Source organism: Rhyacophila brunnea, unplaced genomic scaffold (assembly GCF_057557595.1).
Source record: "Rhyacophila brunnea isolate RB1 unplaced genomic scaffold, BYU_Rbru_1.0 scaffold_4, whole genome shotgun sequence".
Lineage (NCBI taxonomy): Eukaryota > Metazoa > Arthropoda > Insecta > Trichoptera > Rhyacophilidae > Rhyacophila > Rhyacophila brunnea.
Window position 1 is genome coordinate 39,107,048 of NW_028233068.1, and position 24,666 is coordinate 39,131,713.

The 24,666-nt window shown below is 34.3% G+C and overlaps 1 protein-coding gene across 5 annotated transcripts; it reads left to right on the forward strand.

Annotated features, from left to right (window-relative positions):
• Positions 1 to 500: 500 nt before the first annotated feature.
• On the forward strand, positions 501 to 24,666 carry NSD (Nuclear receptor binding SET domain protein). Of its 5 annotated transcripts, none has more exons than XM_085953644.1 (13): positions 501 to 1,382; positions 1,497 to 2,576; positions 5,297 to 5,445; positions 6,374 to 9,213; positions 9,332 to 9,471; positions 10,051 to 10,281; positions 16,635 to 16,730; positions 17,687 to 17,876; positions 20,409 to 20,560; positions 20,898 to 21,054; positions 21,392 to 21,491; positions 21,594 to 21,704; positions 22,168 to 24,666. In XM_085953644.1, the coding sequence occupies exons 1-13, from the start codon at positions 1,262 to 1,264 to the stop codon at positions 23,017 to 23,019; spliced, it is 6,219 nt and encodes a 2,072-aa protein (XP_085809770.1). In that variant the 5' UTR covers positions 501 to 1,261; the 3' UTR covers positions 23,020 to 24,666. The 5 variants fall into 5 exon arrangements, with proteins under 5 accessions (XP_085809770.1, XP_085809772.1, XP_085809771.1 ...); XM_085953646.1 differs by having other exon boundaries at positions 501 to 632; XM_085953645.1 differs by having other exon boundaries at positions 501 to 547.

Genomic DNA, 24,666 nt, shown 5'->3' on the forward strand with positions numbered 1-24,666 from the left:
TAATTTTCAGGGTCACTGATATGAAAATTGTAGGTATTAGTATTTTGAGCTTGAAAGAGGGTTTTATCAGTTTTATGAATCAAAACATTATTATCTTTATAAGCAAACAACCAAGCAAGACGCCATTCCATTTTTTTATTTTTCATGAATGCTGTTGATGCAAATAATATTATTTTTCTATCAATAGCAATAATTTGACGATAGATTGGTAAACTTCATTTATAGTATCTATAGGTATATGGTTACACATTTAATGTATTAATTAATATAAGTATCTACTTACATTATTAATTTTATTATTATATATATTTTTTTAAATTTATAATATTTAGGTTTATTATTGTACATGTAGTGATATCTAGCGATTTAAAAGAGAGCTAAAATATTATTACCAAACGACCAAAGCAATTATAGAAATCTGTAAAATTTAGAATAAAAAAGTTGGCGGGAAAGATGAGCCGACCGAATGTCTCTTGTCGAATGTCGCCTGTCGGTAAAACAGACCGACGAATGCCGATGGCCGACCGAACGTTAGAATCCCGCTTGTGTCAGTGAATATTAAAAACTTTATTTTGATTTGTGTTCCTAATTGTCAAAATGTTTACTTAATCAAAGTGTACCGTAATAAAAAGGTGACAGAATAACGCTGAAAATGTTTCATTCGGGTGTCCAGTTCGATTATGTCGATATGCAATCGCTGAGAGAAAAAAATTGTTCCCATGGCGTGCAGTACTTACAGTGAATGTGCTCGATTTTCGTAGAAAGTTTTTGATACTTTTGTGTGAATTTACGCATTTGGGAACGGTTTTGTGCAATAATTCTGTTCTTATCTCTGACGAGGGTGCTAAAAAACCACCGTTTTGATTTTTTAAGTTCTCCGGAGACAATTTATTGAAGTTTTTTTACTTCCTATTTTTAAGTCTGCTCAGAGTATGCCAGTGCACATATTAGTCTCCCATTTTGTTCAGATTTGATTTATTCGCGTACTGGGCGGTGTGCTCAGTGATTAACGTTTTACGACATCTGTTTTCATTGCGTGCGTTGGAATTCGAGGATGTCAATTGGAAAATTAACCGTTTTTTAAATGTACATTATCCCAACTTTGCATCTGGCTGAAATTCCATTGTATGGCTGAAGCTAAAGTTGTTGCACCCAGAAGTATTACAAAGCTCTACTCTGCGGCAGGGTGATGTTTTTGTTATAGAGAATAGGAATTGTATTTCATATCACAAGTCAGGGATCAAATAGTATCACTTCAAATATGACAGATGTCGAAAACATTAATCATGAAGATGGTGAAGATGATTTATTAAACGGTGGAAGGTTACAGAACAAAGAAAATGTTCATTCCGGTACCGATTCGTCCAACAATCGAGCAAACGGTAGTAAATCTATTTCAGAAAGCACAAGTGGTGAATTAAATTTGAAAGATGATGAAGATTCAATGGAAATCGATGAAGAATCTGTTAATAATCATGAAACCAAAATTGTTTTAGGTCCAAAAGAAGAATTGAAGCCGGCGAATGGAGTTACTAAAAAGAAAACGCAATCCGAAAGACAATTGGAAATAAACATGACTTCTAAAGTTACATGTCCTGCGTTAGACAAGACCGGCAGTCCAGAAGGGTCGAGTCCATCTAACACGAGTCGATATGGTCGCGCCAGGAAACAAAAAACCATAGCAGACTTTTATCCTACCGATGTCGCGCTAGCCATGAAAAAAACTATGCATTCTCCTGTGAAATCTCCGACTAAACAAAATAAATCACCAAAAACAATAAAGACTGCAGAATCTCCCGTCAAGTCTCATACCAAACAAAACAAATCGCCACAGATAATAAAGACCACACCTGTGAAAATTATTTCAATTTCGAAAAGTCCTAAAAAGCTACAGAGTCAGTCGTTGACAAATGGCAGCACTGAAAAGAAAAATGACGACACAAAATTAGTCTACACGCCTTGGAATGAATGCACAAATAAAACTCACATGAAAGTGTACTCTAAGAAAGACATGATACAAAGAAAATTGGATGAAAAAGAAGAGACTAGTAATATTATGAGAAGTATGTTTTCAATTAAAAGTCCGACCGTTCCGGAAAGTCGTGATCCGATTGAAAAAAGTCCAGTCAAAAAATCCGACAAGATATCTCCACCGAGAATTAAGCAGCAAGCTTCACCGAGTCCCGTTAAAAAGATACAAAAAAGCAAAGTGAGCCCTATCGGTAATCTGAAAAGTCCGAAGAAAACAGTAACACCTGTCAGTAGTCTAAAAGGAAAGACAACTCTTAACTCGCATACTAGATCAGCCGAGAAAACTGCTTCACCTGTTAAAACCGTGCACTTTCCAGATTCGGACAATGCAGCGAGCAATGTTGATTCTGTTTCATCGGTGATGATTAAAAAAGATTATATCCAAAAAGCCGTAGTCCAGGGCCTGAGTGAAGAAATCATGGAGATTGAAAAGAATTGTATCTGGAAACTTGGCGATTTGGCTTGGGCCAGAGTCGGATCTCATCCGTTTTGGCCTTGTCTCATTACTAGAGATCCAGTTTGTTCACTATTCGTGAGACAGAAAGGTGAGTTGATACTGAATCCCAGTTCTTCAAATACAAATTGATATGCCATTGTTGTGGTCTTATTTACTACTTACCAAGTTAATTTGCTTAACCAAAATAAATTCTGTAAAAATTTTATGTTTTCTACTTTCTACTACATATTTTAAATTTATTAATTGACTTGAGTAGGATGATATATTATTTTTTTCAATTATTGTGGTGTTATTTTATTATACTACAGTTATACCTGTACCAAAAAAAATAACTAAATTGCAATTGAAATAAGCCACAGTCAATTGTATTTTGTTCTGCTCTATTTCTACAGTTATTTTGCATCCATAAAATATGTAGGTAGCACATAAATATCATCTAGTACTTATTTCATAGTCAGTAAATACTTACATATAGCTACCTATAATACCTATCAATGTTTTTATCAGACAGCTGCAAAATAATTTTTAATAAATAAACATCTGTGTCATATTTGGATAATCAAGTTTATTTATTCATTTTAGATTCTTAAGAAGTGGCTCTTTTTTAGTTTATAATATTAAGTAGGTATTCAATATTATTACCTTTCTTGATTTTTTACACTTGTTGGAAGGCCATGGTAATTTAATAAATAAAACACAATTTTGTTTTTTTTTTATACCTAGTATTTAATGAAATACTTACTTAGTAGGGGTTACTAAAAATGTTTTTTTAATATTTACCTAAGTAATTACTTTGAAGAATTCATCAGTGGTGATACTCAATAATAAGCTATAATTTTTAAGTTAAAGCTTACTATGATATAAATAATTTAAATATGAGACTTTTCTAAACATACTATTTACAAGGCAATTGTCGTGAAGAACGCAAATTGATTTATTATGCCGTCAGTATGTAATGAAAATATAGCGTGAGAAATTAGCGATACCTTTAAATCAGTGGTACACAACCTATTTGAAAGAAGGGCCAATTTATCCATTTTCTAATTTTTCACGGGCCGTGGGTAAAAGTGTTGAAAAATAATGATATATTATATTAGTCGAAACGTATCTTTTATTATTTGGTGATAAAGTAGGTACCTACTTGTTATTTTACTACACGGGCCACGGCTTGTGTATCACTGCTTTAAATACTATGAAATTATTGACTCTGTATTCGTAACTAATATTTATATGAACATACGTAGCTGATTAGTGCTGCACATTGGAAAGATAAGCAAGATCAGTTTCTATACAAAAATAATACCTATTTGAAATAACTGAATAGGTAGGTATATCCGTTTATTCAGAAATTTTTGAGTTATGCCAAATATAGAAAAAATTGTCACTTGATACTTGTTATTACTAGGTATATTATGACCCGCTGCTACCATAAATAGATGTGTAAGTAGTTAACACAGCAAATTTTATATCAGTAGGCAGCAATTTGATCAGCGCAGTGTATAAAAATAAGAAAAATTGAGTATTACAATAATTTAATCAGTCTGCAACTTCTTTGATTACCTATCTGTGAGAATTGGTGCTAATTTACAACATTGATATGATAGGTTTCCAGTAAATTGAGTAAATGGTAGAAATCAGCTACAGTGGAACCCCGATAGCGTATAATTTCTGCAGTCTCATTTCATTTTAGTACAGTTTGGTATGTTTAATTCCTGGTTTGAGGTTTTTTTGGTTTTCAAATTATTGGAACACATTCAATACAATGCATGGCAATCATTAAAATGAATTCCAGACGGATGTGTGTGTTTATATTTATAGATATGTTCATAGACTCCGAGACCAAGGTTACTCATCGAGATTGAAGTTTTTTTTTTACATCTGTTCCAAGTAATGTCCTAGTAAAAGAAAGCATTCATTTCAAGAGAAATGAGAAAAGGAACAATCTAATCTTATTAAGTTTTCAGTACTTACTCCCAATATACCTTTTCCCTTTATTTACTTAAGTATTTTTTTGTCAGTCCATTGTTAAATAATTGTAAACTAAAATCATCAGAAGTTGTGACCGTTTTATGATTTATTTATTTAGGAGTATTATGGCATTTCAGCTATTGGCAAAATACATATTAAAGAATACAGAAATATAAACAGTATAAAATTATAAATAGACACGAAATGAATAAAAAAGACTTGATTAGTACTTAATAGGTATGTAACAACCAATATGAAACAAGAAAGAAGAAGATAAAGTAAGTTTTTATGTGATTTCCCGAAATGATGAAATTTTGTATTCTCGAGATTCAGGATTTCCGGAAAAGAATTCTCGAGAATTCCCGAGATATCGGGAAATTTAAAAAATACCTGTAAAAATCCTAAAATCAGTATAAGAACAGACAAATTCCCAAAAAATATGATTTTGTTATTTATCTAAGATGAATAAAATAGAAGTAGGAAAACAAAAATAATTCAAAACATTACTTAAAATAAAATTAAAATAGAATTTCAAAAAACACAGACTGTCAATTGCTGCGTCTGACGAAATGTTAAAAATTTTAATTCTTGAGATTCGGGATATGGAAAATCTCGAAAATTTCTCGAGAATTCCCGTAGGGTAAGTACATACTTCCACAAAATATCAAGAAAATATTTGAATTAAATGAATAATAAAATATGAGAATGCCAGTGTAAATGTTGTTGCTAAATTAAGTCTGTCGTCAATCACACTACAATGCGAATTGGAGCCTCAATTCATAAAAATGTTATTTGAGACTTGAATTATGTGAGAATGATACAATATTTTTTTCATTGCAGCCGTCGGGAGATCAGTCATTCTGGCTGATGTGATTCACGTAACATTCTTCGCTGATTCAGGAAGGAGGAGTTGGGTTACGTCCAATCTTCTCATGAAGTTTTCGGGACTCGATGCTTTTAATAAGATTAAGACTGATATCCCTCAAGATGTAAGTTTCATTTACCTGATGCAATTCATTCTTTTACTCATGGCGGCAGGGTGTATGCATTGAGATATTTGAACAAAACCTCAGTCACAAACATCAAAGTATATTGTCAAGACAATAGTTCTAAAGAGGCACCGATAGAGCCTCAGTCCATGCCAGCAAGTTGGCCATCAGCTTGGTGGATGGCAGAGAGTCCCCAGCAGGATGCAAGTCTTGTCTCAACAAAATGTAGTGTACTGATTTCAGTTTTGTACGACTCTGGTTTCCCTTCAATACGTATTAATCTTTCGGCTTTATTCCAAAAGCTCTGACTGTCTTACCGTTATGAACATATTCCATTTAAGTCATTTGTTGCAACCCAGGTTTCGCCAATTGCATTTTGCAAACATTAAATAGTTCTGAATTTGCTATTGGTGATTGTGCATAGTGCGAGTTGCAAAAAATGACTGAAATGAATTAGTACAAAACTTTAATCAATTAGAAGCCTCATTTGTTTTATGTGCATCGTCCATCTAGGTGTCATGATAATTTACGTTCTTATCCCATTGGAGACAATCGGCGCCAAAGTGATTCTGGACAATCGGCGTTAATTTGACGCCGCTTGTCCTTCGTAAAAATGTTTTATTTTTTACATTTAGATATTTCTTGAAACCCTACAAATTTACCTACGTATTCAAAAAGATGAATTTAAATTGAATTGTTTCAATACTTGCACAAGTTTTGAATGAATATTAAATTTAATCATAATATATAATATAAAAGTTGTAGCTGTTTTAGTAAACTCTTGACTACAAAATTAAATCTGGCTGTTGGTCCAAAATTTTTCCTATTTTAATCTGTCTTTAATGGGTTAATATAGAGTCTTAGCTCAAAAGCTAGCACTGAAATGTTTATTAAATTTGTGGCTGTTACATAAATTTGTTTCTTTTAGATGAAGAAGAAAGATCCTAAATTCTGTAATGCTTTCAACGTAACCACACATAAGAAAGTGAAATGGTTGTCAGCCGTCAGCGAGGCGGAGATGCTTTTGCGGAGGCCTGCTGAGCTGCGAGAAGAATTTTTCATTCTCATGTTTTTGAATTCAGAATATTGTGCCCAAGCCATGGAAAAGCCTAAAAAGCAAAAGATTGCCAAAATTCAAAAAGACACTGATTCGACTGCTTCTCTTAGTGAATCACTCTTTGATAGTTTATTCGCATGCGAAAAAAGTCCACTGAAAAATAAGGCTGTCGAAGAACAAGATAATTCTAAAGAAAATTTGACAAAGAAATCGAATAGTGTCGACATGTCGGACATCTTCACCGCTTGTTTAGATAATATGACAACTAAAATTGGAAACGAACAGATAAAAGTTCAGTCGCATATGGATCGATGGCTAATGAAAGCCAAACAACCGAAAGACAATGCAAATAAATTGAGTTTGTCTAGGAAGAAAAAGGTAATCGTTGATCATGATTCACCCGAAATCAATACGATTGTAGTAGAGATTGATGACTCAAAAAGTTCTGAGTCTAGAATCCCTTTGAAAAAACGTAAACTATCACCTGCCACTTCTCCAGTTAAAATGTATGCATCGAATGATATCCTCGCTACAGAAATCTTTAATGAATCAGTTAAAAGGAAATTGGACATCTCGGAAGGCATGGTGGTCTCTTCTCCGTATAAAGTGTCATCCGAAAAGAAGGTAATTGAAATTCCAGAATCTCGTATGACCAATGAAGATAAAAGTAAAGATGTTATAGTGATTGAAGTGAATACCCCGACTAAAAAATCGTCAAACGAAGTCGAGGATTTGTGCCTTAGTAAAAATTCTAATAGGAATAAGGAAATCAAAGATGTTGAATCGTTTGTCGATGAAAGTAATTCAATTACCATTACCAGTACGCCAAACGTTAAACGACTCAGAAGTCATCACGCACGTCCTATTACTAAAAGTCCCGATATGAATAATTGCACAGTCAATTCGATGAACGGTGATACTGCCACCGATGATGAAAAGGAATTATCGGAACCAGCCGGTGCCTCCAGGAAGAAAAATAATTTGAAGTATGAAGATCCAGAATTTATACAGTTTCTTAACCAGAACCAGGATGACTATCTTGACAGTTTACCGCATATGTCGGAAAATGAATTTATGTCTTACATGTACAAGACTTGGGAGTATCGCAAGGTTCTGCAGACTGACAAAACGAAAGACATCGATGAAGTCTGCCTCGTGAAAGGTATGTCTGATGATATCGAACCGACTCCGCCTAAGAAAATCAAGAGAAGGATTAAAAACCCTAATGAAGAGCCTTCTAGTCCTGTTGCTGTTAGGGAAAAACCTCAAAGAAAGGCATCCATTAAGTCTTATTTCAATGACAGAGATTCAGATGACGAAGATTCAGAACTGAATAGTTTGAAATTGGATAATTCAAGTCAACAAGAAACTAAGTCATCATCGACAGTTAAGTTAAGTAAAAAACTTGATGCAAAATTGAATGAAATTTCTGATAAAGATGATAAATCAAGCCCTAATATGAAAACAGGAAAAATCGCAAAAAAAATCGATAAGCTGCAAGTTGATGAGATGAAAACAGATGATGGCCCTGTATCAGGTGAAGAAGAACCAGTTTTGGATGCGTATATGGACGCATTGAAAATTACCAAGCCCAATCTTTTCAAAGGTCTGCCGAAGGAAAGAGTTTGTGAGATTTGTGAAAATCCAACGGGCTTGGTCAAATGCAAAGGCCCATGCGGAGGGATGTATCATCTGCTCTGTGTTCAGAAGCAATCTGAGCCTTCGTCCACTGAAGACGTCGATAGTTCTGCGAGAAGAAAAAAGAAACGCAAGAAAAGCAGCTATGCGATTGTAACAAAAAAGAAGTATAATTCTAATAGAAGCGATGGGGATATTGATAAATTGTCAATTAGTTTGAACGAAAGTCTAAAATCAGGTGCTAAACGAAAATCGAGAGTTGTGACAGGCAATTCACTGAATGGGGAAATGGAAATACCGCCCTCCCCCAATGGCAACGACAGTTGTGTCGGACATAACTTGTCTAATGGACGTTCGACACCCGATAACTCAGATGAGAACGTCTCTGTCACATCGTCGGTTCACATTGTTGCCAACGCTATCGATTTTGAATCGCAGCTGTCACAGAAAATGCAAGAGATAATAGACAACATGGCCACTGAGGACATTTCGCAAGACGTGTCATCGGCGTCTTCCAGTGCCGAAGTTTGCGATTGGAACGGCCTGGAAGCCGGCGAGTGCGTCATTGAGGACGCCAATCAAAGAAAAAGTCACAATAGAGAAGAAACTGCCACCAAAACTCACCCATCAGATTCCAACGCTGATCCAGACACATTTAAGTGTAACGATTGTCAAAGATATGACATGCCGCCGTGCTTTATTTGCAAGTCGATAACGTCGCCTAAAGCGGATTGCAAAGACCGGCAGCGGTGTAGCGTTACGTACTGTAATAAATTCTTTCACATGGAGTGCCTCAAGGCGTGGCCGCAGACTAAATATACAACGAGCGGTATTTCGAAATACGTGAAGAAGGGTCAAGTGGAGTGTCAGGAGACCCTGTCGTGCCCGCGACATGTATGTCATACTTGCGTGTCAGACGACCCGCAAGGCTGCAAGACACGATTTTCTAGTGACAAACTCGCGAGGTGTGTCAGATGTCCTGCCACTTATCATTGTTTCACGCAATGCGTCCCTGCTGGCACCAAGATCATCACTGCATCGCAGATCATTTGTCCGAAGCATTGCGATTTAGGGTGAGGGATTTATTTCTGTTAAGCATGTCAATTTATTACTTGTTTTTCGACCCATAATGATGATTATATAGGTTTTAACATAAATTGTAAAAAATAGTCTCCTCTCTTATATTTGCAGACCAAGTAAACGAGCTAAGATACCATATCATGTGAACACAGCGTGGTGCTTCATTTGTGCCAAAGGGGGTTCCCTGATTTGCTGTGAGACATGCCCGACATCATTCCATTCCGAGTGTCTAAATATATCTCCGCCAGAAGGTCTGTATTACTGCAATCTGTTTTTTAATTTAATGTACATATTATTTTAACAGGGGCGCGGCGCGGGGACTTGAAACTTAACAACCATTTAATTTCTATCTTGACTTCTAAAAAATAATTAAAACATAAGAATTCGTTAAACATACCTAATATAATTTTATTGCTACAATAGTGTGAATCGATTTATTATTCTATCCATAAGTAATGAAATTACAATTGGAGAAACTAGCGTTTAAAAAATACAAAATCATTAGTTTCCAATCGCAACTAATATTATTTTGTATGAAATCAACTAGTACTGCCGCCTTGCAAAAACATGAAGATTTAGAAGTTTCTATACAAAATATTTGGTTGTTATAATATTTGTTTACCTTCATCCGAAAAAGTCTTGGCTACTGTTATTTACAATGGGTTTTGAAATTTTGTGACTGCTGCTGATGCAAAAACTGAGGCCACTGTCAGATTTTAATTACCATGACCTCATTGGCTATTCACCGCCTCACACTAATAGGATGAATAATGAGCGGTCCTCATTGGCTGGCTTTTAAATAATGAATAAATATATTTGTTATCTTTTAGGCGGCTTTATCTGTGAGGAGTGTGAAACTGGTCGACTACCACTGTACGGTGAAATCGTTTGGGTAAAATTGGGTCAATATCGATGGTGGCCAGCGTTGGTGCTTCATCCATCGGAAGTGCCACCCAACATTAACGCGCTGGCTCACGCTCCAGGACAATTTGCTGTGCGATTCTTTGGGGGGTACGATCACTACTGGGTCAGCAGTGGAAGGGTCTTCCCTTACCAGGAAGGTAATACAAACACATTGGTTTTTCATAACAAAAAATTCTGAACTTCAATGTTATAACCATCGTTTCCTCTAATAGTTGGAAAATAAATATCCCGATTACTTGATAATATCCATCAGTTATCAATTTACGAAATGCACTCTGTATGTTCTCAATCTGAATTTATGCAAATAAATGAATTATACAATATAAACAATAACATAAATATGATTTTATATAAATCTATAATAAATAATAAACATGCGAAGTCCCACACATTTAGATCCATTGGTGAACAATGTGACGCAACAATACATTTCTTGTCAAAAAAAAGATGGGCAGTGTAGTAACTAATAACTTATAAGGTTTATGATCCACTTGTCATAAAATGTATGTCACACTCACAGTGGCCGCGCGGCTTAAGCGTTGGACTATAACGCCGTAGGTCCCAGGTTCGAATCCTGGGTCTGGCTAGTACACATATTGTTTTTCAATTTGTGTGTGAGTCAGGGTATGGACCTAATAGGTTGAGCAAGTGGCTGACATCCATTTCTCGTAAAAACAAAATCTGTTAATACAAACCTCTACTCTGTGGAGGACCATATCGTCGTTTCCATTGCAAAATTGTATATCTGCAAAATATGCGTTTTTGACATTTTTGTATAATTAAAACCGCAAAAATCACCTTTACACACATGCAAAATAACACAATTTACAAAAATTGCATTATCGATTAAATTATGAAAACCTTTTTTGAATTGATTCAAGTGCCATACATTTTGTAAACTGTTTTTATGCTCCCCTCAAAACTTGAGATTTTGCAGATATTCAATTTTGCAATGGAAACGACGATATGATCCTATTAGGATCGGACATGGTCGGAAAAAAAAGCTGATAACTAATATAGATCTACCATCGTAAATTGGCAGCCGGTCGAATTTGAAACTAAAATTGTCTGTCGAGGATAAATTTGTCACAAACGCCATTTAATTTTACAACATGTTTCTCGAATTATGGATTGCGCTTGCGTTTATTTAGCTCTCATGGCGTCAAAATATCCAAATCACATTATATTTAGTGTTGATAAATAAAATATACCTACCTATTGAAAAAAGAGATCAACAAGTGAAAAAAGCTTTTTCCTTTTAAATAAGGAATGTACCTAATACATAATTTTATATTTGATATAGTATTTTATAATCGAATGAGTGTTTGTTGCTAATTTAGGTAGGTACGCTGTTTTTCTTGCTCGCAAGATTTTTATTGTTTGTACATTTGAAAACATAAAGAGCATTGATTATTAATAAACGAATGTGACCTTTTAATATTTGACATTATTCGATAGCTACTTAGCACCAATTATTTGGTTAGTATTTAAAGTAAGCTATATTTTAATATAATCAACAACGAATTATGTCTCCACGAAAAAATTAATGTAGACATCCGAAAATAACTCCGGGCGATTGGGCGTTATGACAAATTTATTCCAGACTGAGACAAATGTTTACATTTTGAAACGTCAGCGTGCAGGATTCGGGGTATATATTGTGTTATTGAAAATACAGAAGAAATAAGTATAGTGCATAATGGCAAGTAGTTCTAAAACAGTTCGTGGAAATGTCAGAGACATCATTCTAAAAGTATGGCAATTCTGCGATGACGAAAAAGGACAAAACGAAATGATTATTTATATCGATAATGGAATACAACGGCCAGCCGCCATGACAGTTGTTCAGTGTTACCAAGTTGCATTTATATTACAACGCAAGTAATTTCTTATTTTTTTTAGTTTTGTTCAAAGTTATGATATAAATAAAAATTAATGTCGGATAGCAATATAAATGAATACTTACTTATTATTTGTGTATGTAAACGGATTTATAAAGAAATTTAGTATATTAATTAAACTGACATTTACAAGTTTGAATTCCATAATATGACCTCGACTGGTTTTATTTTTACTGTAAATGGTCCTAAGAGTGACACAGAATCGGATGATAGTCTATCTGGAATTGAACCATTATAGTAGTTATATAATTTCTAGATTGTTTGTGTAATTTATAGTTATCGGGTTTCATTTAAAATTCCATTTATGTTGATACTATTTTACTGTCTTTAGAGTTAATTTAATTTACTTTCGCTTTTTTTATTATATTTTTTTCCATGACTAAAATATACACAATACTACTTTATATTTTCCAATTTCTGATTTTTCCAACTATGCATTTCTTCCTCATGGTTATAAAAAAAAGTAACACGTTTTTATTTTGATTGTGCTAATTTTTTATTTTAATAATATTTGTATGTATATCTTCTACCAATAAAAAATTATAAATTACCATTTTTTGTTAGTTATGGCAACATTCTCAATGTCATACTAGCGCCCTCGCTGAAATGCCAATTTATGATGGTAGATCTATACCTATTTTGAGGAAACCATTATATGTATAAAATATATAATAATGTAAACTATTGAATCAATCACCACAAAAAATTTATTATTACAGTAAAACCTCGTTAATAAGAACAGGGATAATTCGAAATTCGCTGTAATTCGAAATTTTCGCGAAAAAAAAGTCCCTTGAACATTATTTTCATATAAAACCATACCTTTAATTTGAATTTCGTAATTCGAAATTATTTCAGTCCTGGCATATAAAAATATTCAATAAATCATAATAAAGTACACTATTTCATGAGCCAGTCATTGAAAATTGTGACAGACTTTTCTTAAAACATCATAAATTACTTATTTTAAGAAGGTAATAAAAATAATCCTGACATTTTATGACCCATTCACACACACAGAACTGGAAATTTGGTAGGCACAGCTCTGATCGTAAACGATATTAACACATCTTGAGCGGGAAGGGTATTTCTACCCGCGCGTCGTACCGGTGTTCGTCGGCGGGACGGGTAGAAATACCTTTTACGCCGGCTCCACTTGAAGTGCGGGAAAGGTATTTCTACCCGATTATTGCATACGAATATTTTATGTCAACGGTTTGAAAATGTTTCAAACTACACACACATCTACAAAAAAAAATAATTTACCGTCGATTCATTTACTTACACACACACTCTTGCGCAGCCCAAATGAGAGCTTGTGCGTAATCAGGAAATTTGTTTAGAGTCACTAAATCAGCGAACTATATTTCTGTAGACGATAAGAATGCTAAAACTATATGCGTCTTCTTTTTACACTTGTTTATTTTTTGATGGGTGAGCAGGAAGACAACATTTTGTGAAATATCGATGTATTCTTTAAACATGGTTTGTTCGCTGTACTGTGAATGCGATTATATGTATATTTTTATGATGTGTGATAAATACATAGGCCTCCTTTTCATACTATAATATTACCCTTTGTGAGCGAGTGAAAAGACGACAATTTGTGATAGACGGAATGCATTCTTCGCACTTGTTGTAAGTGATATTGTGCGGTGCGATAACGCTGGTATGCGAGCGGAGCAATAAATTATAACATAAGTGGAAACCAATGTTATTTAGATGTCTGTAATCTACTACGATCTATATTGAATATCAGTATTGAATTTTCAGTCTTGAAATACGGCGCTATAGAACGGGTGTGTTTTTACAAGTGAAATATATTGAAGTAATCGATATTTTATTTAATCTTTAAAAAATGGCTTCAGACAATTATGAAAGCGATGACGAAATATTTGCCGATAATTTGTCTGCCTATTCTGGTGAAGATTTACCAGAATTAGGCAGCGACAGTGATAGCGACAGCGATAGTGAAGAGTTCCCTCGCACGAGAAGGGTACCAGTGATACCGTTACAAATCAGTGATTCTGAAGACAGTGAAGTGGAGGAAGAGGAAGTCATGGAATGGTCTGAAATAGACGATTTAGATGAACGACGATGAGACGACCTTTAGATGAAGGTATTATACCGTGGCGGGGAAGACTTGAATTTAAAGTATATAATGCATCTAAGATAATAAAATACGGTATCCTAGTGCGCATGGTCAGCGAAGCCACTACGGGATACATCTGTAATATGCTCATTTACAGTGGGCAAGGAAGACCACTATTAGACACCATCCAATTGCTTCTTGGTCCGTATTTAAATTTGTGGCATCATGTCTATATGGACAATTATTATAATAGTGTAAAAACCAGTGAAGCACTTTTAGAAAATAAAATTAGGACGTGCGGAACAATGCGAATAAACCGAGGCTTCCCAGAATGTTTTAAACACGTCAATCTTAGTGCAGGACAGAGTATTTTCCGTCGGCGAAAGGATGTATTGTTACAACTCTGGAAATCAAAGAGAGATGTTCGAATGATTTCAACAATACATCCATCTACCATTTTAGAGAGTCACAACACCAATTGGAATACGAGACTACACATTTGGAAACCGCTATGTGTTATCGAATATAATAAATATATGAAAGGGGTTGACCGTGCGGATCAGTATCTCTCTTACTACTCGATCATACGAAGAACAAAAAAATGGACAAAGAGAGTTGTCATGTATTTGTTAAATTGTGCTTTTTTTTAATTCTTTTAAAGTTTATAAAGTATTAAATCCGACCAAAAGGCTAACTTACAAACAGTTTTTACATAGTATAAGCAAATTTTGGATAGCCGACCATATCGTTGAAACCGACGCAATTTTGGAAGAAGCAGGGCCATCTACATCACGATTACCAAGAAGAGTGGGTAAAAGTGATCATCCTGGTAGGTTATCACTCGATATGAAGAAGCATCGAATGATAAAAATTGTTACAGATGGTAAAAAAAATACCCACAAAGACAGTGTCGAGTGTGTTCGGTGCACAAAAAGAAAAGTTTGACTAGTTATATGTGTACATTTTGTGACGTCCCCCTACACAGGGGTGGGTGTTTTCATAAATATCATACTTTATCCAAATATTAGAATAATAATTTTTGTGCGGGAATTTATTTATAGTGAATGGAATATTTTTTACGAAACCTTCCTGTAAATATGTGATTAGCACCATGTACTTATGTTATTTTAAACAATTTGTTCTAAAAAGAAACACAGCACTGAGGAGCAATATATGGTGAGTGTGAATTCCAAATTTCATTTAAAAATAACTGATAGTTTGGAAGATAGAGCGATTTTTGTAAAATACGATTTTATTTCAATTGCCGCTGGTTTTCGCCCGCTGCGTGTACCTGTGAATTTGTACTGAGGCCCGCGCAAAATGTGTTAATGAATGTCAAAATTTTTTTATATTTTTTCATAATACCTATAATATTTCATAATTTGTAATTCAAATTTTTTCTAGATTTTCGGTCCCGTGGAATTTGTATTAACGAGGTTTTACTGTATTCAGTATATTATTCTTTATCATATAAATTATGAGTGGTACTAATGTATCATACAAAACGCTTATGTTATATGTTTATAACTACAATTACATACAGTAAAAACAAAACATTGATTCGGTTCGTGGATTGTATGCATACGAATATGTATTCCGTCATCAGCACTACGAGTACATCGGCTGCCAGGTAATTAGTAGCACTATGTAGTAGAGGTAAACATAGGTAAACAAATATAAACATATTTTCTATATTTAAAAATGCAAGATTCCTTATAAAAAAATATATCTCGAATCCGATCCATCCTTTTTTCAATCATTCCAGTTTGGCATTTCGCGCTGATATACAATTCTGTATTTTTACAGTACAAGTAACAGTATAAAAACGTCTTTTTACATGTCCCGCGTTCTACCTATACTACTAATACTTCACCCTGTCACGCCCCAGTGTTGGGGCATAGAGCAAGAATAAGTTCGCGGCACTTCCGTCGGTCCAACGCCAACTCTCACGCCTCCCGCTATGTTAGACCTGCGCATAGGTTGGTTTTGTAGCACCATTGCAGGGTAAGGGAGGGCCAGCTATGGCGACGGAGTACTTGAGGCTGTGCCACAAGGGTACGTAGTTTTGTACTCTGGCGGCATCCGGAACACATGTCCTAGCCACGTGAAGTGTCTCTTCGTGATTTCCTCAATCACCGAGGACTGCTGTGTCCACTCACGAACTTGAGTATTTGTAATGCTGTCGTACCAGTGTACCCTTAAGATTCGGCGGAGACATTGATTCTCAAAGCTCAAAATCTGAGATCTTTGAAGCTTTGTAGGGTTATTGTGCACGTGCGGGTCGAAATAATATTATAAATTTATCACGATACTAACGAATTCGCAATCTTTGGGTCAAGAAAAACGAGGGTTACCTGTACAAAATTGCGAGACAGCATGATTTCTACCAGTGTCATCTTAAGTGTTCTATTTAAAATGTAAATACTATAAAAAACTGTAATCTATGAAAACATACCAGATTTTATAATAGATTGATTTATAAAAAAAATGTTTTTAGGTGATACTGGTCATGCATCAAGTAAACGGTCCGCAATAGACAGTGCTTTTATGACAGCTATTCATCAGGCTCAGCAAGCTTTCTCCATCATTAAAAGTGAGTAACCCACAGATATTGAAGAAAACCTTTTTTTATGAAGGAGCTTAAATATAATTATGAAAGTGAGTGCTGATTAATTTTTAGCAAGGATTTCACTCCGTATGCCTATTTATTTTTTTGAGGTTTATTTGCTAGGATCACTACACCGAAATATATGCCTCACATTAGCATTTAACCATTAACGCATAAAATAAGTTTTTCTATACAATGAATATTTACAGTTTTGATAGATATATTATGTTGTATTCACAAATAATAGTTGTAAGTAACTGAAACAAGAGCATCGGCTGTCAGTCGCTATCGTCTTTTTTTATTTACAACTATGAGATGTGATGATGATTTTAGATGTAAATGTATTTATGTAAATATGCATTTGAATCAACCTGATTTTTTGAAAGTCTTTCCACAGATATACAGATTGATAAATCAACTCTTGATATGTTATCAATGTGAAGTGAATTTATCGGTACTAGTTTATGTTTATAATAATTATTATCATCATTCAAGCCAGTTGTAGATAATATTCTTGTAATTATGTTACAATTAAATTGTGTATTTGTATTTGATATACTGTAGTTTTCACATTCACACTTTATTTGATATAATTATAAAAGTATTCTCCTCGGTGGATTTGTTTCATATTTCCGATTATCTTTTTGTAAAAGTATTATGTGTATAGATACTTCTAAAACTTGGCCGTATGCTTTATTTCTATCAACCGGGTGTCTCAATAATCCGGACTGTCTTCATCTCAAATAATCGAGGTTTTACTGATTTGCACTGTCAATAATTCTCAAGGGTTTTTCATGATATAAGTTTGAGCAACCAATTTATTTTTAAGAATGGATCCGTGCAACACGATTAAAAAATTGAATTAAGAATATCTGAAGACACAGTTTTCCTCAAAATGTTTTTTATAAATTGTGTGCTATAATCCAATGATATATTTGCAGGCCTAAAAGAGGGCTGCGCTGACGAAGGTGAGTTGAAGTCAAGCTTGTTGCCTCCGCAGTACATCAAATTGAAAATCAATCGAGTGGTCGGAGGACTGAAGTTGACTGCTGGTGAGGGGGCGACGCCTCGCTGTGGCTGTGATCCCCAATCGGAGAGACCCTGCGCACCTGATTCCGACTGTCTCAACAGGTCACTATTTCTGCCATTCTCTTAACGTATTCACTTCCCGTGCTAATGCGTCCCGCTTATAGTTGAAAAATGAGGTTGGTGAGACAGTCAGCGTTTTGTATGTTAACAGTTATTGTCGTTCATAATACTGCTACATGTTCTACTTCGCGAAGTGAGTGATACACATATGAATAACAATGAAAAGTTGAGTGATGTCTTCAAAAATGCAGGCAGTGCGTAGCACTTGGATGGTATTAGAGGAGCCGCCACTGTATACCGCACCAAACTGTTTATCAAAATGAATGCATTTCTTACTCTCTTCTCTGCAAGCCGACTGCTGATTCTCGTTAAAATCATGCAATTAGTCTTATAATCGGTGATCGTGATGGATAATTTCTGTTATCATATTTAAAGATTCCTTTTAAATTATCGAATTTTTTAAAAATCAATTTTAAAAGTTGTAAATACCAATGTTCCCTCTAAGGTATGCGGCGTGCGCACACCTACCAAATAGTGTTCGCACACATGTTTTCATCCCCCGCATAGTCCTCCCACAAAATTATTGTAAAAGAAAGTTTCCTTTGCCAGATTTTAGTTTTGCTCGAATGCACGAAACCATCACATGCACAAACCTGTACCACATTACACATGTACGTTAAAAATATAATGTTTAATGAAGTATTGTATATATGGGTGCGGGAGGTGTAAATTTACCGCGCCCGGTGATGGCCCGTCACTGACGGGTGACACCAACCCAAGTTACGCCACTGCTCAGATGCGTTGATGATCCACACACACAATGGAAAAATTAGAGGGAACGTTGGTCAATGCATATTTGAAAATGGAGCACATCTTATGGATGACCCTATATTCACTTTGTAGTTGCATATTTTTGGCTGAGGCAATTATCTTAATTAATCTGATAGCTGCCCGTAACGTAAGGAATACGTCATGGCCGGCCGCAATTCACATGCCCGTAACGTATGATATACATCGCGGCGTTCCCGCGCGCTTGAGTCAAATATTTATTTTTTCAATTTTAAAACATGTACATAACTACATTATTATGATCAAACCTTGCAAGCAAAAAACATTTGTAAGGCAGATACATCGCGAGAATAAGGGAATTTCCCAAGAGGCCAAATCAGGGTTACCTCAATGTTCCCCTGTACACTGGGATTCATTGTACTGTAGGTATGATTGAATACTGACGCGAACGGCGAGTAGTTGGCGCCGCGTTTTCAATTAGTGAAGTCGGAATGCTAATTTTCTTATTCAGATTTGCATTATAATTGAACTGTTTTCAATGTTTTTATATTGAAATTTAATTTCTGTTGAGTGACGCGAGTGTTTTTATTTATATTTCACATACAATTTGCGTATAAAAAAGTGTTATATTTACGAGTTTTGTTTTAAATTGTACCTACTGAACTTGAATGAAAAGAAAGATTTTCGATGTTTTTAGATATAAATTGATGAAAGACCAAGTGTTGTGACTATTTTTTATTTGTATTTCGGATTCACTTTGCGTACACGGAGTGTTTTATTTACGAGTTTAGTTTTACAAATTTTATGATTCAAAATGGATGAAATTGACGATTTTGGTGAAATCGATAACCTTATCGAAACAGTTGAATCTGAAGACGATGGAAGTGATGATTCGGATGTTGAACTTGAAGAAACTTTGCAAGTCAATGAAAGTCAACATACCACATCGGAATCCACTGAAAGACTGACATTTGGGTGGAAATTTTGTTTGTATGTTTTGAACTGTGCTTCATACACAAGAAAATTTTAATGTGTTTAGTGTAATTTAGTGCTATCAGTATTTATATGTTGACATTTTACAAAAATACTATAAAATTTATTTTTAAAAATACAAAAATATTATTTTTTAAATTTTTTTTTTAAAACTACTTCTTGTAAATGCAGTGTTGTGATAGCCCTACCATATCTGAAAATTTACAGACATTTTCACAAAATTGTGTATGATAAACCTTTTCGCCGAACTTCAATTGAGGTCTCATATATCCCACCCTCGCAACTAAACCGCCCACAAGTCCAAATTTGCATGTTTTGAGTTAATTACTACGTTTCATTGTCTATCGTTCATAGTATATGTACCGAAAATTTCATATCTCTAAGTCATCAAATTCAAGTCAAAACTTCATTCAATATCTAAACATATTTCAAAAACACAGTACAAAAATGCGAAAGGTAAAAACTTCAAAGCTGATTTTCTCTGTTTGACGTTTTTTCGATTGTGGCAATTTAGTTGCGATGGTGCGATATGTGAGTGCATGAATGAATTTAACTTTTCACTGATATTTTAATTTTTTTATAATACATTTAATTCCTGGGCCCTGGAGAGTATACCTAGTAGTTTCAACTGGGCTTCTAAAAGGTTAATGAACATAAATTTCCTCTTCCATAAGCACATTGTTATCTAATCTATTCTTTGAGTAGCAAGTATATGTGGCGGTTTCGGAGAGTTTGAAAAACTATTATATAATGTCGTTCGTCTAGGTCGTTACTAAGTTGATTTACTTGCAGGATGCTGTTGACGGAGTGTTCTGCAGGAGTGTGTGCTGCAGGAGACCGCTGCTGTAACCAGGCCTTCGAGAAGCGACTCTATCCCCACCTGGCTCCCAGCAGGACCGCTCATCGAGGCTGGGGACTCAAAACATTAGTCGATATTAAGAAAGGTAATGCTGTAATACAGTTATTGATTGGTCACTATTTTAGCTTTGAAATAATTTTTTTCAACCTCTGTAATTTGGAGGTATACTACTTGGGGTAGGAAAGCCATACACTGTTGAAACAAATCCTACTACGGTTTGCAGAGACTCCTCTCACAGTAAATTAAAATAAAGCTACACAAAACCATCATCAGATCCATGTTGGAACTGGAGATGTTGCCTGAAGGTGGCCAAGACCCACATTGGGCTGTAGTGTTTTAAATGCAATAATCAGTCGATAGTTTTAGAAGAAATCAACCAAATTTTTTTGAAGAAACAATTTTTTTTATTGTGATTTTTTCAGGGGATTTTGTAATCGAATACGTCGGAGAAGTGATTGACGAAGCAGAATTTCAGAGAAGAATGGCTCGACGGCAAGAAATGCGAGATGAAAACTATTATTTCCTCACACTGGACAAGGACAGAATGATTGATGCTGGACCTAAAGGAAACGTCGCCAGGTAATCTATCAAGACTATTATTGGCACATTAACTTTGTTTACCTGGTACCTATATTGAAATCCCATAATTCTTTTGATATATTAAATGATTAGATATGAATTTATTCTATAATGTATCTATTTAAAATTTCATAAGCTATTTTGTCCTATCATTTTTTCATGGAGACTAAAATATTTTCATTGCTTTATTACTACATATTGAAAATTATTTGTTGCCAGATTATTTCAATGAATTAATGTTTTTCACTCGATGCAATCAGTAGATGTTTAAACCTTCAGCCTTGCTTTTTTTATAACAATTTGTTGGTATATTATGTGTTATCTTCTTTTTTTACAGATTTATGAATCATTGTTGCGAGCCTAATTGTGAAACTCAAAAGTGGACAGTTAACGGAGATACCCGAGTTGGGCTGTTTGCTTTAGAAGATATCTCAGCTGTAAGTTATGTTGATAGCCTAAACTATGTCAGCTATAAGTGTTGTTTGATTGAATCATTTAAACAGTTTACGAGACTATTTTTTATGTTTGTATTCTTATAGGACACAGAAGTAACTTTCAACTACAATCTGACATGTGCCGGTGACGACAAGAAAACATGTCTTTGTGGTGCTAAAAGATGTGCAGGATTTATCGGAGCCAAGCTAAAGCAGGCAAGTTCATTTGTGGAGTGCATTGGAAGAATATATTAGCAGAAAACGTTTAATTTTACAAATAAATTATGAAAATGTTACATTGTCATGTAATATCTTTTATGCGGCAGATTCAAATGATAGATTTGTACAGAAAAAAATGAATGTAGTATAAACAGAAAAATAAATTTGTGACTGGTAGGATTTTTGATGGACTTGACAATTTTAACAGACAAAATATAATATATTCAATTTAATAGCGCCATTATCGTTCTACTGCGCAGGCGCACAAGTTCCAACTGTCGCGTGAAAATTCAGAAGTTGCTAACCATTTTTGATTCATGCATGCAATCTTGCATCTTGCACGATAGTACGTGTTTACACTAGCATTTTCTTGTTATGGCTGTGATATTACGTAATGTCAGCAGTAAATCCATACACATGTAAACGGGTTATAACATTCTTTTCTTTGTATTGTTTTTAGGAAGAACCTCTACTTAAGAAATCTAAAAAATTACTGCAGAAACGAAGAAAGAAAAGAAAGATCACAGCGAAGCATTCAGAATTGGTTACATCAAGTCCCACTACTACTAAGAAGGACCCTGCACTGAGTAAAGTAAGGAGAAAACCAGTAACCATAACTAAAGAAGAACGAAAAGAAGAGCCAAAAGAGAGAATTATCGATCCGAACAGTATAGAAGCTGATGTCATATTAATAAATAAAGCTGTCGCTGATGCTGCCGAAACTGATAATGGAGGAAGAATGGAAGAAGACAATAAAAGTCTTTCACCAGCCACATATAAGTTATTAAATGGAAACTGTACATTTACTGACAATAAACCTGTAGTTTCACATAACAAAATGGATGAAAATCTGATAATTCGCAACAATAAATCTGATTTAAAGAAAGCATTAGAAGTTGTCGACTTGAATGAGAAAGTATTAGACTGTACAAATGACGATTTAAAACATGACGAAGCCAATTCAAAGGCGGTGAAAAGAAAACGTTGCGGGCTACAATCAGACGACTCATCAAATCCTAAATGTTCGCCGATTGACAAAATGAAGCGTCCCAGATCTAACAGTGTTTATTTTAGTAAATCAATCACGTACATTGATCAAAACGGTGCTGCGCTTTTGGAAGACGTCAGAGTACTCATTGACACGTCTCCCGTGGATAAACATAGGATATCTCTACAAAATGGCCACGTGTCTCCATATCTCATAGACGGCCGGGTGGATTTAAAAGCGAGTGACAGTGTACACAATACTAGTTCTTCTAATGATAGTTTACTTACTAAAAAATCCCGCGGCAGGCCAAGAAAAAGCGTCTGATCATAAGATGAATTGATTATTGAAAAGTTAAATATAAAAAATACATAGGGTTTTTCCTGATTAACAATTTTATTATAAAATACAGACAGTGCAACAGTATATTACTGGTATAATATATTAACCTATATGTACATAGCAGGTCATAATTAATAATTATGGTTTGTTTATTACACCCACAATGGTTGGGCGGTAGCATGTCTGTTTATAATGTCATGGGTCATGGGTTTGGCAAAATTCACATGTTGTTTTTCAATGTGTGTTTGGACCCAATAGGTTGAGCAAGTGGCTAACATCCATAATCCTGTTAATACAACTTCAACTCTATGAAGACCAATATGACCCTTTTAGGTTCGAACTGTATTTTCAAATATTCAAAATTGCTTTGTGGGATCAATATTGGAATGTTTTTCAAATGTAAGCGATATTATGACAAGTGTACAATATTTTTTTTTAAATAACATAACATTATTAATATGAACTATGTTCATATTAAATAATAATTATAGTAATGTGCATATTTGTATATCCATTGAAAAGTCAGGCTTTATACATTTATGTATCGGTATGTGAAATCTCACTCACACAAATGTAATCTCTTAATAATCATTTTATTATTTTTAATTCTTTCATGTTTCATTATTATAGTTTTATTGATTTAGTAGTTTTATCGCAATGTAAATTTTTAGTTTGTAAGTTATTTTGTATTTGAGGCATTCAATGATTTTTACTGTAATACGTAATTCATAAGTGGCATGTAGATTTCATTATTGACAAACTTCATTTTGAATTATTGATACTTTGTCATCTGTCTGATTCTTGTTTTTAAAATATTTTGAATATACTTTCACACCATAGTCTTAATAAATCCGCTGATACCTACCTATATTTTTATTGTTGGATTAAGGGTGAAAAGGGTAAAAAAAGGTTATTAAAGCTAATGGGTCAAGTAGCTGCTTGTCATTTTGCATTGCAGATTCATTTTGATATTTATTTGCTGACATAAAAACGCCTTGCAATATTTAGTGCTGGCATAAAACAAGTTTTTATACTATGAAAAATCACGAAACAAATCCTATGTCATACGTATAGTGTAACAAAGCATCCAAACGGATCGCCATCTTGTTTATAGTGCCATTTTTCAATTGCACTAATGTATAGAATAAAAAGAATGTTTGTATTATCCACCTGACCAAAACTAGTACTGTATTCCGAGATAATTGATATCTTTGTTTTATATAACAAAATGGTGCAAATTTTTATTGAGAATTTATATTGTTGAGCGTTATGTAATAATTTTTTTAAAGTTCAATATGATTTTGACGATAAACTCAAATCTGATTATTTCAAATTAATTTACAGTAAAGCCTCGTTAATAAGAACACGGATAATTCGAAATATATACAACATATAAAACCATACCTTTAATTCGAATTTCGTTATTCGAAACGATTTCAGAGTCCTGGCATACAAAAATATTCAATAAATCGTAATAAAGCACACTATTTCATGAGCCAGTCATTGAAAATTGTGACAGATTTTTTTTAAAACATCATAAATTACTTATTTTAAGAAGGTAATATAAATAATCCTGACATTTTATGACCCCATTAACACACGCGGAATCGGAAATTTCATAGACACATCTAT

Bases quoted from the DNA above. Each gene is read 5' to 3' on its own strand.
- NSD (XM_085953643.1), top strand. From the start codon at position 1,262: ATGACAGATGTCGAAAACATTAATCATGAAGATGGTGAAGATGATTTA. The intron at 9,214-9,331 runs GTGAGGGATTTA...TTATATTTGCAG, and splicing joins CCGAAGCATTGCGATTTAGG to ACCAAGTAAACGAGCTAAGA. The intron at 21,709-22,171 runs GTTCATTTGTGG...GTTTTTAGGAAG, and splicing joins AGCCAAGCTAAAGCAGGCAA to AACCTCTACTTAAGAAATCT.